The 11,948-nt window shown below is 26.4% G+C and overlaps 7 protein-coding genes across 7 annotated transcripts, besides 21 other annotated features; 5 read left to right on the forward strand and 2 right to left on the reverse strand.

The window, feature by feature from the left end:
* Positions 1–165: part of a repeat region that runs on past the window's edge.
* A 10-nt stretch (positions 166–175) lies between these two features.
* Positions 176–223: a sequence feature (AT_rich).
* Positions 224–265: 42 nt separating this feature from the next.
* Positions 266–360: a sequence feature (AT_rich).
* Positions 361–550: 190 nt separating this feature from the next.
* Positions 551–1,141: a repeat region.
* Positions 1,142–1,221: 80 nt separating this feature from the next.
* Positions 1,222–1,314: a microsatellite.
* Positions 1,315–1,325: 11 nt separating this feature from the next.
* EDI_115390 (uncharacterized protein) lies at positions 1,326–1,774 on the reverse strand (the record flags this gene model as incomplete). Its single annotated transcript, XM_001739556.1, has 2 exons — positions 1,326–1,687; positions 1,756–1,774. 2 exons carry the CDS (start codon positions 1,772–1,774, stop codon positions 1,326–1,328), a joined length of 381 nt encoding a protein of 126 aa, XP_001739608.1.
* Positions 1,775–1,780: 6 nt separating this feature from the next.
* Positions 1,781–1,924: a microsatellite.
* A 6-nt stretch (positions 1,925–1,930) lies between these two features.
* Positions 1,931–2,033: a microsatellite.
* Positions 2,034–2,076: 43 nt separating this feature from the next.
* Positions 2,077–2,694, forward strand: EDI_115400 (60S ribosomal protein L16-B, putative; the record flags this gene model as incomplete). The annotated part of the gene is made up of 1 exon (XM_001739557.1): positions 2,077–2,694. One exon carries the CDS (start codon positions 2,077–2,079, stop codon positions 2,692–2,694), a length of 618 nt encoding a protein of 205 aa, XP_001739609.1.
* A 56-nt stretch (positions 2,695–2,750) lies between these two features.
* Positions 2,751–2,986: a sequence feature (AT_rich).
* Positions 2,987–3,017: 31 nt separating this feature from the next.
* Positions 3,018–4,148, forward strand: EDI_115410 (Flap endonuclease 1-A, putative; the record flags this gene model as incomplete). Its single annotated transcript, XM_001739558.1, has 1 exon — positions 3,018–4,148. One exon carries the CDS (start codon positions 3,018–3,020, stop codon positions 4,146–4,148), a length of 1,131 nt encoding a protein of 376 aa, XP_001739610.1.
* Positions 4,098–4,153: a microsatellite.
* Positions 4,154–4,210: a sequence feature (AT_rich).
* A 39-nt stretch (positions 4,211–4,249) lies between these two features.
* Positions 4,250–4,278: a sequence feature (AT_rich).
* Positions 4,279–4,280: 2 nt separating this feature from the next.
* On the reverse strand, positions 4,281–5,699 carry EDI_115420 (neurofilament medium polypeptide, putative; the record flags this gene model as incomplete). Its single annotated transcript, XM_001739559.1, has 1 exon — positions 4,281–5,699. One exon carries the CDS (start codon positions 5,697–5,699, stop codon positions 4,281–4,283), a length of 1,419 nt encoding a protein of 472 aa, XP_001739611.1.
* Positions 4,905–5,053: a microsatellite.
* A 6-nt stretch (positions 5,700–5,705) lies between the features above and the next one.
* Positions 5,706–5,807: a microsatellite.
* A 44-nt stretch (positions 5,808–5,851) lies between these two features.
* Positions 5,852–5,880: a sequence feature (AT_rich).
* A 38-nt stretch (positions 5,881–5,918) lies between these two features.
* Positions 5,919–6,701, forward strand: EDI_115430 (TGF-beta-inducible nuclear protein, putative; the record flags this gene model as incomplete). Its single annotated transcript, XM_001739560.1, has 1 exon — positions 5,919–6,701. The coding sequence occupies one exon, from the start codon at positions 5,919–5,921 to the stop codon at positions 6,699–6,701; it is 783 nt and encodes a 260-aa protein (XP_001739612.1).
* A 117-nt stretch (positions 6,702–6,818) lies between these two features.
* Positions 6,819–7,631, forward strand: EDI_115440 (uncharacterized protein; the record flags this gene model as incomplete). The annotated part of the gene is made up of 1 exon (XM_001739561.1): positions 6,819–7,631. One exon carries the CDS (start codon positions 6,819–6,821, stop codon positions 7,629–7,631), a length of 813 nt encoding a protein of 270 aa, XP_001739613.1.
* Positions 7,192–7,244: a sequence feature (AT_rich).
* A 244-nt stretch (positions 7,632–7,875) lies between the features above and the next one.
* Positions 7,876–7,960: a sequence feature (AT_rich).
* Positions 7,961–8,253: 293 nt separating this feature from the next.
* On the forward strand, positions 8,254–11,007 carry EDI_115450 (uncharacterized protein; the record flags this gene model as incomplete). The annotated part of the gene is made up of 1 exon (XM_001739562.1): positions 8,254–11,007. One exon carries the CDS (start codon positions 8,254–8,256, stop codon positions 11,005–11,007), a length of 2,754 nt encoding a protein of 917 aa, XP_001739614.1.
* Positions 8,428–8,592: a microsatellite.
* Positions 8,566–8,639: a microsatellite.
* Positions 11,008–11,089: 82 nt separating the features above from the next.
* Positions 11,090–11,122: a sequence feature (AT_rich).
* A 61-nt stretch (positions 11,123–11,183) lies between these two features.
* Positions 11,184–11,268: a sequence feature (AT_rich).
* Positions 11,269–11,282: 14 nt separating this feature from the next.
* Positions 11,283–11,948: a repeat region.

Raw genomic sequence — 11,948 nt, forward strand, 5'->3', positions numbered from 1 at the left:
TGTGGCTCAGATCGTTTCACACCACATCGAATTATTGTAATTGAAATGAAATGATTTTTATTCACTATGGTTTATTTGAAATATAAAACTACAAAAGAAGAGAAAATCAATAAATGAATATACACAATTCATCTATCAATGAATGAAATAGTGAATATAAAAATGAAAGAATTACAAATATAAAAAATATTCATTTAAACAATTAAAAATAAACAATAATATACTTCAATAAACATATTTTACTCTATAACCCCATTTTGCACACAATTTTATTTTTTCTACAATAAATTTTGACTATTAAAATTATAGTTTAATGAATAACAAGTTTAAAAATAAACATATTAATAAATTAAAATAATTCTTTAAGACAAAAAGGTATTGATAAAATTAATTCGTTTATCAATAATTTTAGTGGAAGAACTTGTAAAAACACCAAAACCAAAATAATAACTTGATTAGAACAAAATCTAATTTGATTAAATCAATGACTTTTTAAAATAAAAAAAAGATTCCAATTTTATTTTTAATTCTTCTTTATATCAATTATAAAATAAAAAGGAGATAAATAAGTGTTAATAGTTTTATTTTCTATTGTCCCTTGCTCAGATGAGATGAGTAATCACATCTGTTTACTTTAAAAGTGTTTGGTCAACAACTATTAGTTTATTCTAACTTTTAGTTATTGAATTGTGAAAAATTCATTTCTTTTTTTATTTAATGTGGAATAGAGTATTTCAGATATCCCTGAATTAAATATTCATCATTTAAGTTCTTGTCTAATTTTAATGTGTACTCAAACTCTTCTTAACTTTCTTATTTTAAGGAGAATATATCGTTGTCATTATATTACTGTGAGTAATTTTCATTTTAGCTTTAACCACCAGACATTTCTTTGACAATCCTTAATTATCAAATATACCTGTATCCTAACAAGTAATACTACCATCTTTATAAATACTCATTCTTTTATTATCAATGATATCCCATCATTGTAAATAATAATCACTAATGTTCTTGCAGTATTGATTAAGATGTATTCTAACTAATATTAACATCACAACCAGATGATTATTGGGTGGCTCGATGATTAGATTAATTTTATGGTTCTTTGGGGTTTCTCTGAAATGCAACATTCGAGTCTATCAAAATAATAAAATAACAATGAAAAAAGAATAAACAAAAATACCTCAAAAATAAACATTTGATAAATCTTTCCGTGTTAAATAACAGAAAAAGAAAGTTCCAACTAATAAAAAAAAGATGTATAAAAATTAAAATTTATAAAAAAAAAGAAATAAATAAAAAATAGAAATATCCCAATCAAATTATTCATTACTATTCTCTTCTTCATCAGAATCTACTTCTTCCATTCCACACTCTTCACAAGAACAAGCACTATCATCAAAAGTGGTTTTATAAGTAATACCTGAAAAAGTAACAGTTCCTTTTCCAATAACTTGGAAGACAACACGAGATCCAGTTTCAATTTCAATATTTGTTTTAATTTGATACATACCAGCTTTTTCATCTAAAATGCATAATAAAACTGGTTTTTTATCATTTACCATAAAAACTTTAACTGAATTTGATTGATCTTCAGATGGCTGAAGTGCAATATTAAAGAAGTCAAGTGCAAAACCCTCTACTATTTGAACAGTAGCCATATTACCTGCTGGAACAATTTCAACTAGAAGTAAATAACAGTAATAAATAACATTATTATAAAATAGGGCAATTATAAATAAAATAACAAACAATAATTTTCTACTTCCATCTACCCTTTTTTATTTTTTTTAAGTTCTTCTGAGGTTTTTATTTCTCTTTTAAATTTTTTTATTTTTTCATTTTATTTTGACTTTCTTTTAATGAAAAGTTTTGTGTTTTATTTATTTTTATTCCTCTTTATTATTTTGTTTTTCTCTTTCATATTAAAAAAAGAAAAACACAATTTTATTAAATGAAAGAAAAAAAAAATAAAAGGAAAAGGAAAATGAAGAATAGTAAATTTTATTAAAAAGAAACTAAAAAATAAATACTAGGGTATTCATCTGTAAAATAATTGGAGACAGCGAGCTCATGTCAACAAACAATAAAGTCACTGTAATCGATTGCCACGGACACGTTCTTGGTCGTGTTGCATCAGTTGTTGCCAAACACCTTCTTTTAGGACAAAAAATTGTTCTTGTCAGATGTGAAGATCTCCAAGTATGTGGAACACTTAAAATGAGATTAGTTCAATGGGAACTTTATCAAAGAAAGAGAGTTAATACTAACCCAACTCGTGGTGCTTTCCATCATCGTTCACCAGCTGATATGGTTCGTAAAGCTGTTAGAGGAATGCTTCCAAAGAACAACTATAGAGGAAAACTCGCTCTTAAGAATCTTAAATGTTTTGAAGGATGTCCAGCTCCATACGATAAAATGAAGAAATCATCAATTCCAGAAGCTGCTGCTATTTATTCATTCAATCCAACAAGAAAGAGAACTCTTCTTGGAGAACTTGGAACTGCTGTTGGATGGAAATATGCTGATGTTGTTGCTAAGAATGAAGCAGAAAGAAAAGAAAGAGCAGCCAAATGGTATGCTGCTAAACAATTGAAACAAAAGGCTGTTGCTGAAGCTAAAGAAAAGATTCTTGCTGATGAAAAGTATAAGGCTAAAGTAGCTATTCTTAAGAAATTCGGTTATGCTTAAGTCTAGTGGATTTTGTTGTTAAATCCTTTTTAGTGTTATTTCGTTTGGTTTGTTTGTTTTAAAGAAAATTAATATTTTTACAATGAATAATTTTTTTTATTTTAAACTAATTTAAATTATTATTACCATTTCTCTATTAAATTAATAGAAGTTTTTTATATTAATTTTTAATTGGCATTTCTTTGTATTTTTTAAAGGAAATTAATTAATTTCTTTCTTGTTATTATTAAATTCTTAAGTTTTAAAATTATTTAGAATAATATTGTAATATATAACACAAAAAAATTAATAAGAAAGAAATCAATTTAAATCAGTAAGTTCAGATGGGAATTAAAGGACTTTCAAAATTATTGGCACGATATGCACCTAAATCTATGAAAGAAGGAAAAATTGATCAGTATAGTGGAAGGGTTATTGCAATAGACGCAAGTATTCTTGTTTATCAGTTTATTTCTGCTGTAAGAGATACAACTGGAGCTACTATGGTTGATGAATTTGGAGAAACAACAAGTCATATTATTGGAACTTTTTATCGTACAATCAAATTAATAGAAAGTGGAATAAAGCCAGTATATGTGTTTGATGGAAAACCACCAGAAATGAAAGATGGAGAATTAAATAAAAGAAAAGAAAATGCTCAAAAAGCACAAGAACAATTAGACAAAGCACTTGAAGAAGGAGATAAAGAACAAGCAAAAAAGTTAATGAAAAGAACTGCTCGTATGACTAAAGAACAATCGGATGAAGTTAAAAAATTACTTCAATTAATGGGAATTCCATGTGTTGAAGCTAACTGTGAAGCAGAAGGTACTTGTGCTGCATTAGTTAAAGCAGGGAAATGTTATGCAACAGCTACGGAAGATATGGATGCACTCACATTAGGTTCAGAGTATGTAGTAAGGAAGTTTAGTGCAAGTGACAATAAAAAAGAGCCAATAAGGGAATATTCATTATCATCTATTTTAGAAGAGACTGGATTTTCTATGGAACAATTTATAGACCTTTGTATTTTACTTGGGTGTGATTATTGTGACACTATTAAAGGAGTTGGTCCTATTACTGCATTTGAATTAATTCAACAATACAAATCAATAGAAAATGTTTTAAAACATCTTTCAGATAAATATAAAGTTCCAGAAAATTGGAAATACAAAGAAGCAAGAGAATTATTTTTACATCCTGATGTAGCAGATTTTAGTGACTATAAATTAGAATGGAATAAACTTGATGAAGAAGGTATTAAACAATATCTTGTTACTGAAAAACATTTTAATGAAGAACGTGTAACAAAAGGAATTGAAAAATTAAAAAATGTTAAATCAAAAAAAGCACAAGGAAGATTAGATTCATTTTTTAGTGTTAAAAAAGTTCCATTATCTAAATCAGAAGCAGCAAGTGGTGTTAAAAGAAAAAAACCAACAACAAAAGCAAAAGAAAGTAGAAAAAAGAAATAATAAAATTTTTATTATATTTTAATGTTTTAATTAAAAAATAAAAATTTTAATAAAATAATTAACACAATCAAAGTAAAATTAACTGATTTTCAATCAAGGAGTTATAATAAAATCATTAATTAATAAATTTCCTTAATAATCTAATTTTCTTGAAAGTTTTTTACCATCTTCTATCTTCTTTTCACCTTTATAATTAAAACTATGACTCTCAGTATTTGTTTGTTTAATTTTTTTAGTTCTTTTCTCATATTTTGCTCTCATTTTAGTTCTAGAATTTTGTGGTTTTCTTCCTCGTGTTAAACCTCTTCCATGTTCAACAACTTTATCTACAGGTCTATGATAATTGTCAATATCTTTTTCTTCTTTTTGTGCTTTTGTTAATCTTAATTTCCTTTTATTTTCTATTTCTTTATGTAAAGAAGAAGTGGTTTTAATTTCTTCATCTTCTTGATTTATTTTTGATTGTTTTTTGGATGGTTTAATTAATGTAGTAGTTTTTTTCACAATAACATCTTCTTCTCCACTTGCTTTTCTTTGAGACTGTTTCTTTGAAGCTAATTCAGCTAATAATTTTTCTTCTAACTGAACTTCATCACTATCAAAATCATCATTATCTATCCAATTTGCTTTATCTGTTTCATCAATATTTGGTTGATTTACTTTTTGAAGTTCTTGACGTTGTTTGATTTCTTTCATTTCTTCTTCATCGACAAAATCTCCAAGAGCATCTTCCATATCCATATCATTAATATTTATTCCTTCTTCCTCTTCTTCACTTTCTTCCATTTTTTGTTCCTTATTATCTTCTTCTTCACTCATTTCATTTAGACTACTGTTACCTTTTATTTCTGTATCTTCTTCTCCCTCTTCATTAATTTGTTCTTCACTTTCTTTATACTCTTCTTTATAAGTGCCATCATAAAAACTTTTAATAGTTTGTTTACCAATCTTCTTTGTTGTTTCTTCTATATTTTCAAAAAGTTGTTGATAAGTTTTACATGTTTCAACTATCGGATGTTCTTCTCTTCCATCACCTTTACATAATATTTCTATTAACACGTTAAGTATTAATCCACTTTCTACTTTTTCTCTTAATGAAGTAAATTTCCCTAAAACTCCTCCTTCTTTACTTTTTTCAAAAGAAATTTTACTTGCTAATAAAATTCTTTGAAGTAATTCTGGAAACATTTCTTTAATAATCTTAATTCTTTCTTCATCATTTCCTTCAATTTGTACATTTGTTGAATCAATCATTTCATTAAATTTCTTTAACTGAAATTCTTCAGTTTCTTCAGGTGGTGCTTCTTTAGTTTTTTTCATTAATTGTTCAAATTCTTCATCACCACCAAAATCACTTACTTTTAAATTTGATAATAACTCTTTCTGAATACGTTGAGCTTCTTCTGCATCTCCTTCAATAAATTCATCATTTTTTAGTTCTTTGTCCCTTTTCTTTTGATAATAAACATCTGTATTTTTTCCCCAATTGTCTCTATCAATTTCTACATCATCACTTTCTTGTTCAAGTTCCATCTCTTCTTCACTGCTCATGTCTCGTTTTGTTTTTTTTAGGGTTCATTATTTTTTTTTATTTTTTTATTTTTCTTCCTTGTTTGTCATTTTCTTCTTTCTTTTACCATTAATTATTTTTTTATTTTTACCATTGTGATTAAAATGAAAATTATTCAAATAACACAAATTTCATTATAAAAACATAAAAATTTATAATAAAGAACTATAAACAAACCCTAAAAACGCACTTAGAGGAGAATGGCACAGGGTGATTATATTGAATTACATAGAAAGAGGTTTGGAAGACGTTTTGATCATTTTGAAAGACTTCGTAAAAAAAGAGCAAGAGATGCTAAGTTAAAAGCATTAAAAGCAAAAACATTAACTGGAATTAAAGCTAAATTATTCCATGAACAACAACGTAAAGAGAAAGCTGCAATGAGAAAGAAGTTGTCAGTTAATAAAGAAAGTAAAGTTAATCAAAAAATTTCAAATAACGATCATGTTGGAGCTATTCCTTCATATTTGATGGACAGAACTCAAGTATCTAAAGCAAAGGTATTAAGTAATATGTTAAAACAAAAACGTAAAGAGAAAGCAGGAAAATGGGATGTCCCATTACCAAAAGTTAAACCTATTGCTGAATCAGAAGTATTTAAAGTATATAAATCAGGTAAAAGACAAAATAAAGCATGGAAACGTTTGGTTACTAAAGCTACTTTTGTCGGAGAGAATTTCACAAGAAAACCACCCAAATATGAACGATTTATTAGACCTGCAGCTATGCGTTTTACTAAAGCTCATGTTACTCATCCTGAGTTAAAGACAACATTTAATATGAAAATACTTGGAGTTAAAAAGAACCCACAAAGTCCATTATACACTCAACTTGGAATTATTACCAAAGGTTCTATTATTGAAGTAGATGTGTCTGAGTTAGGTCTTGTAACATCGTCCGGTAAGATTGTATGGGGTAAATATGCACAAGTAACAAATAATCCAGAAAATGATGGGTGCATTAATGCTGTTTTATTGGTTTGATTGATATTTGAATTACTTTTTTTTAATACTTATCTTTTTTGTCATTTTGTGAAAAGAAAAGTCAATAAAATGATTTAATATCATCATCTCTTATCTTTGGTAATTACTTTAGACCTTATGTTTCAAAATGAGATTCATCTTTTACAAAATGATGTACCTATTCATAGAAATAAAGTTATGTTGTTTGCAATGTATGTCTCATGTGGTATTTCTTTTGTATTATTAATTATTATGATTATTGTATGCATAGTTCCTGTACATTTACCTTCAAGTCATTCTATGGATAAAAGTATTCAATCATTTAGATCTCTTAACATGACTTTAATGAACTTATTGAATGAGACTCAATTATTAAATGGTTCAGTTAATCGATTAGGCTGTAGAGGTGGTGTGTTGTCTCAGTCATTAAATAGTACGGTGACAAGTCTCTTAGATATTTTTAACAAAGATAAACTATTATTATCTTCTTCAACTGAAACAATAGCAGGACTTATAAAATTATTAGAATTTCTTAAAATTCAAAAATTTGATATTATTATTAAACAACAATTTATTGATCAATTAAAGGCATTGAACCAATACCTTATTAATTTACAAACTCCAGTAAGTCAATTGATTTACAAAATAAATGGTATTGTTTATGATTTTATTGCTTATACTTATCAAATTGATTTTATCTCTTTTCATTTCAATCATTTATTATTAGGTTCTGATTTAGTTAGGTCATTATTAAATCGTTCTTTCAATTTAAGTGATGTATTACTTGAGCACTCCCAGTCAATTCAAAAATATTATTACCTTTATGTCATTATCATTGAAATTTTATGTTTTATTGTTTTGACAATAACATTCTTCTTGGCATTCTTTTTGTATCGCCGTTCTTTTAAAGTAACTGAAGTGTCTGAAATTGATCCATTATTAAGCCATTAACTTAATAAAACTAAGTACTTAATTAAAGAATTTACTAACATCTTTTGCTGTAACAATACTTAGAGATGGTAATGTTTTATATAATTCATCAATAAATGGATCTAAAAACTCACTAACTGATGTAAGATCTTGTAATTTCTCATAACAACTTAATAGTGTTGCAGCAGCTTGAGTTTCTAATGTAAATCCATGCAATGATAATCTTCGTATAATTTCATTTAATGCAGCTGACATTTTACTCAAGTTAAATTAATTTTTATAGTTTTTTAATGGTTTTATTTTAATTCTTAATAGTTTTTAATTTTTTTGTTCTATAAAATAATAAAAAACACATTTTTAGTAAAAATAGATTCAAACATTGTTTTTCCTTTTTCCATATATAAAGAAGTTTCCAATAAAAAGGTTATAAAATTATTTAGGATGACAAAATAGAAAAAAGATATATTAAAAGAAATTAAAGATAACTAAAACTAATACCAAAAAATAATTTTTGCAGAATGCAAAAATTGGATGTAATTATATTAGTGATAGATTCTTCTGTCAGAAAAATAAACAAGGAAGAACAATGAAGAAGTTAGTGATTGTTGACTTGAAATAAGGAACTAACAATTACATACTATTGATGCTAGTCTTTATTCTTCTTATTACATTAAGTTGTGCATCAGAGTATGAAGACTTTTCATTCAATAATTTTAAAGATATTTTGTCATCTAATAAGGAATCAGACAAAAGTTCTTCACTTAAAGATAAAAAGTCTAAGTCTTCTTCTGGTACGAAAACAAAACGTAAAAGTGTTAAACCAAAAAAAAAGAATAAGCCAAAACCAGTTAAAAGGACAAAACAAATTGCAAAGCCAAAGCCAGTCACAAAACCAGTAGCAAAACCAAAAAAGATAAATAAATTAAAAACAGTCGCAAAACCAAGAACAGTCATAAAACCAATTAGAAAACCAATAAATAAATCAGTTAAAAAACCAATAAATAAATCAGTTAAAAAACCAACAAAAAAGAAGACAACTGTTAAGCCATTAACTAAAAGGATGTACGGAAAAAAATCAACTGCAGTTAAAGGATCAACAAAACAAAAAAAGTCAAACATAACAAATAAAAAATCGTCTGGTTCTATGACTAAAGGAAAGATGGGTTCAAAACCTCTTGTTAAAAAAGGTTATAAGGCAAGTAGAAAATCTTATGTTCAACCAAAAAATAAAAAAGAAGTAAAGCAAACTTTCAAATCGACATCAAATAACAATAGATTAAATTCACCTTTTAAATTAAAAACAAACAATGCTCCAAAGAAGTTAAATAGTTCAATAAAACCAACAAACAAATCAAAGTTACAAGATAAAAAGAAATTAAAACCAATAAAGAAAGGGTCAACTGGAAAAAGATTATCTGTTACAAACGCAAAGAAACAAACAACAAGAACTAATTCATTGATTACTAAATCTAGTAAAAATATTAAACCATTAGCTAAGGGGTTATCAGGAAAGAAAGTTCCATACTCTACTATTAAGGGTAATAAAAATATGACTAACACCAAATCTCTTTCAAAAGGAACAACAAGTGTTTCTCAACCAACTAAATCAACGACAAACACAAACACTAAAATTATTAATGAAAAAGGTAAAAAAGGAGTTGAAGCTTCAATCGATTATAAAGGAGATAAGTTATCAACAAGTTCACAAGCAAAATTTGTTAAAGATGGAAATGGAAAGACAACATCTATTGGAATAGAAGGTACTTATCAAGCAAATAAAAATGTTTCTTTTAATGGTGGATTCAATTTTGAAAATAAATATGGACAAAAAACATCAGATTTTACTTTTGGAACTACATACACTGGAAGTAAATTTAATGGAAATGCAAAATATAATATAAAAAGGGATCCAATAGGAAAATCAAGTTCATTCCAATATAATGCAGAATATAGACCTGATAAAAATTTCACTTTTGGAATTAGTGGAAGTAAAGAAAATACATATGGACAAACTACAAAAACTTTTAATGGTAAAATAGGTTTTGTTGGAGAAGAGAAATTAAAAAAAGCTGACCTTTCTTATAACAGAGTAACTAACCCAAGTGGAGTATCAAGTAACATACACTATGACGCTAATTATAAGCCAGATAACAAATGGGCATTCGGAGTAGATGGAGATATTAGTAATAAAAATGGAGAAAAAAGCAATAAATTTAATTTTAATGGACAATATAAATATAAGAAATTAGATGCTAATTTCGATTTAAACCATGTCAAAGATGGAAAAGGTAAATCTAATACTCTTTCTGGCAAATTTGATTATAAAGCATCAGACGCATGGAGGGTTACAGGTGATGGATTTATTTCAAATAACTATGGACAAAAGTCTAATGGACTGAATGTAAAAGCAGACTATAAAAGTACAAATACAACTGGAAGTATTTCAGCTGGATTTAAGAATGACCAAAAAGGTAACAGTAATTATGTTAATGGCAATATTGTTAGGAAAGTTAATAGTAATTTAACATTATCAGCAAATGGTAAAATATCAAATGATTATGGCAAAAAAACAACAGAAATAAATGGAAAGGCTGTTTATAATGGAGATAAATTACAAGCTGACCTTGCTTTAGGGCACAAGAAAGATACAAATGGTGTAAATAATTATATCCAAGGTAACTTTAATTATAAGGCTAATGACAATTGGACATTTACTGGTAATGGTAAGGCCAATAACCAATACGGAAAAAGGTCTAATGAATTTGGTATTGGAACACAATACACTAGTCCTAAATTAAATGCATCTGCTTCATATCAACAAACAAACAACGCAGCAGGAAAAAATACAAAAGTCAATTTGGATAGTACTTACCGTATTAATAATAAAACAGTAGTAACTGGTAATTTAAATACTGTTACCAATAATGGTAAAAGAGACACAGATTATGGTATTGGAATTAAATATAATCCTGACGAAAATTCAACGATAAACGCTAATTTCAAACATAACGGAGTAACTGGTTCTAATGTGTTTGGAATTGGAGGTAGTGTTAAAAATAATAAATTAGATCTTAGTGCTAATGCTGAGTTTGGAAAGAATAATAAAAAAGCCGATCTTACTCTTTCGTATAAGCCATCTGATAAATTCTCTGTTGAAGGTAAAGCTGGTTATACTTATACTAACGGACATGGATCTTCTAATTATGGAGTTGATTTACACTACAAACCAGATGAAAAGTGGGATATCTCTGCTGGTGCTTCTCGTTCTACTGAAGGAACTACTTGGAGTGCTAAAGCTGAACATAAAATGAGTAAAGACTCTTCATGGTTCATTAGTGCTGAAAAAGGACCATCAGGAGGTCCACGATATATGGGAGGTTTACAAATAACCTTTTAATTGAAAACGTATATGTTTAATTTCTTTGTTAATTCAATTTTGTTATTCGATATTAATTTTAAACAAAAAAGTTGTTTTGTTCAAATATTTAAATGATTTTTATTAATATAATTTTGAATAAACCAAGAATTACTTCAACTATATTTATATCTCTTTTGATTGAATTAAACAGATTCTAAAATATTATTATAGCAATTAATAAAGTAAAAAATAATATATTATATTCTAATCTGTTAATTTAATTATTTAAAATAATTTTAACAATAACTTTAAATAAAAAGCAAAAATTAAGTTTTAACAGAATTGGTTTCTATTGTTTCTAGCTCACCAGAGAATTATTCTATCAAATAATCATTCACTAATATATCTATTGAGTATGTTATATGATGTAGAAACAATGTTCCATGACATCCATCTTGTTTTTGATTACAAGGTTTTTGAATTCTTTTATGATGTTAATTTCATTTTTTAATTCTTTAATTAATTTAATACTTTCCGCATTTACTATTTAATTTATTGAAATTAATACTCCATTTATTTTGACATCCTTTAATTTCTCTATTTTAATTATCATATTTTTCATTTCTTTATACTTATTTCTTTTCTTTAAATACACCCATTAGTATTGTGATCTAAAACAATAGTCATATCAAATATTAGATCAGTTTTATTCTTTTTATTTATTACATATATATATCTAATATTTTATGATATTATCAATCACTTTTTGATATTATTTATTTGTTCAATATCATAATGATATCATTGTATTAGAACATTGTTTCATATGTTGATTTCATGTATTGATTATTTTATTTATATTTTCTTATTATCTAATATGATAATACAAATATGGTCATGTTTCTCATTTTATGATTTCTTATGACAAATACAAGATAGTAGAATGTGTTCTATTGTTGATATCTTGTATTTACAAAGTG

This window comes from Entamoeba dispar, genomic scaffold (assembly GCF_000209125.1).
Source record: "Entamoeba dispar SAW760 scf_1105229462233 genomic scaffold, whole genome shotgun sequence".
Classification (NCBI taxonomy): domain Eukaryota; phylum Evosea; order Mastigamoebida; family Endamoebidae; genus Entamoeba; species Entamoeba dispar.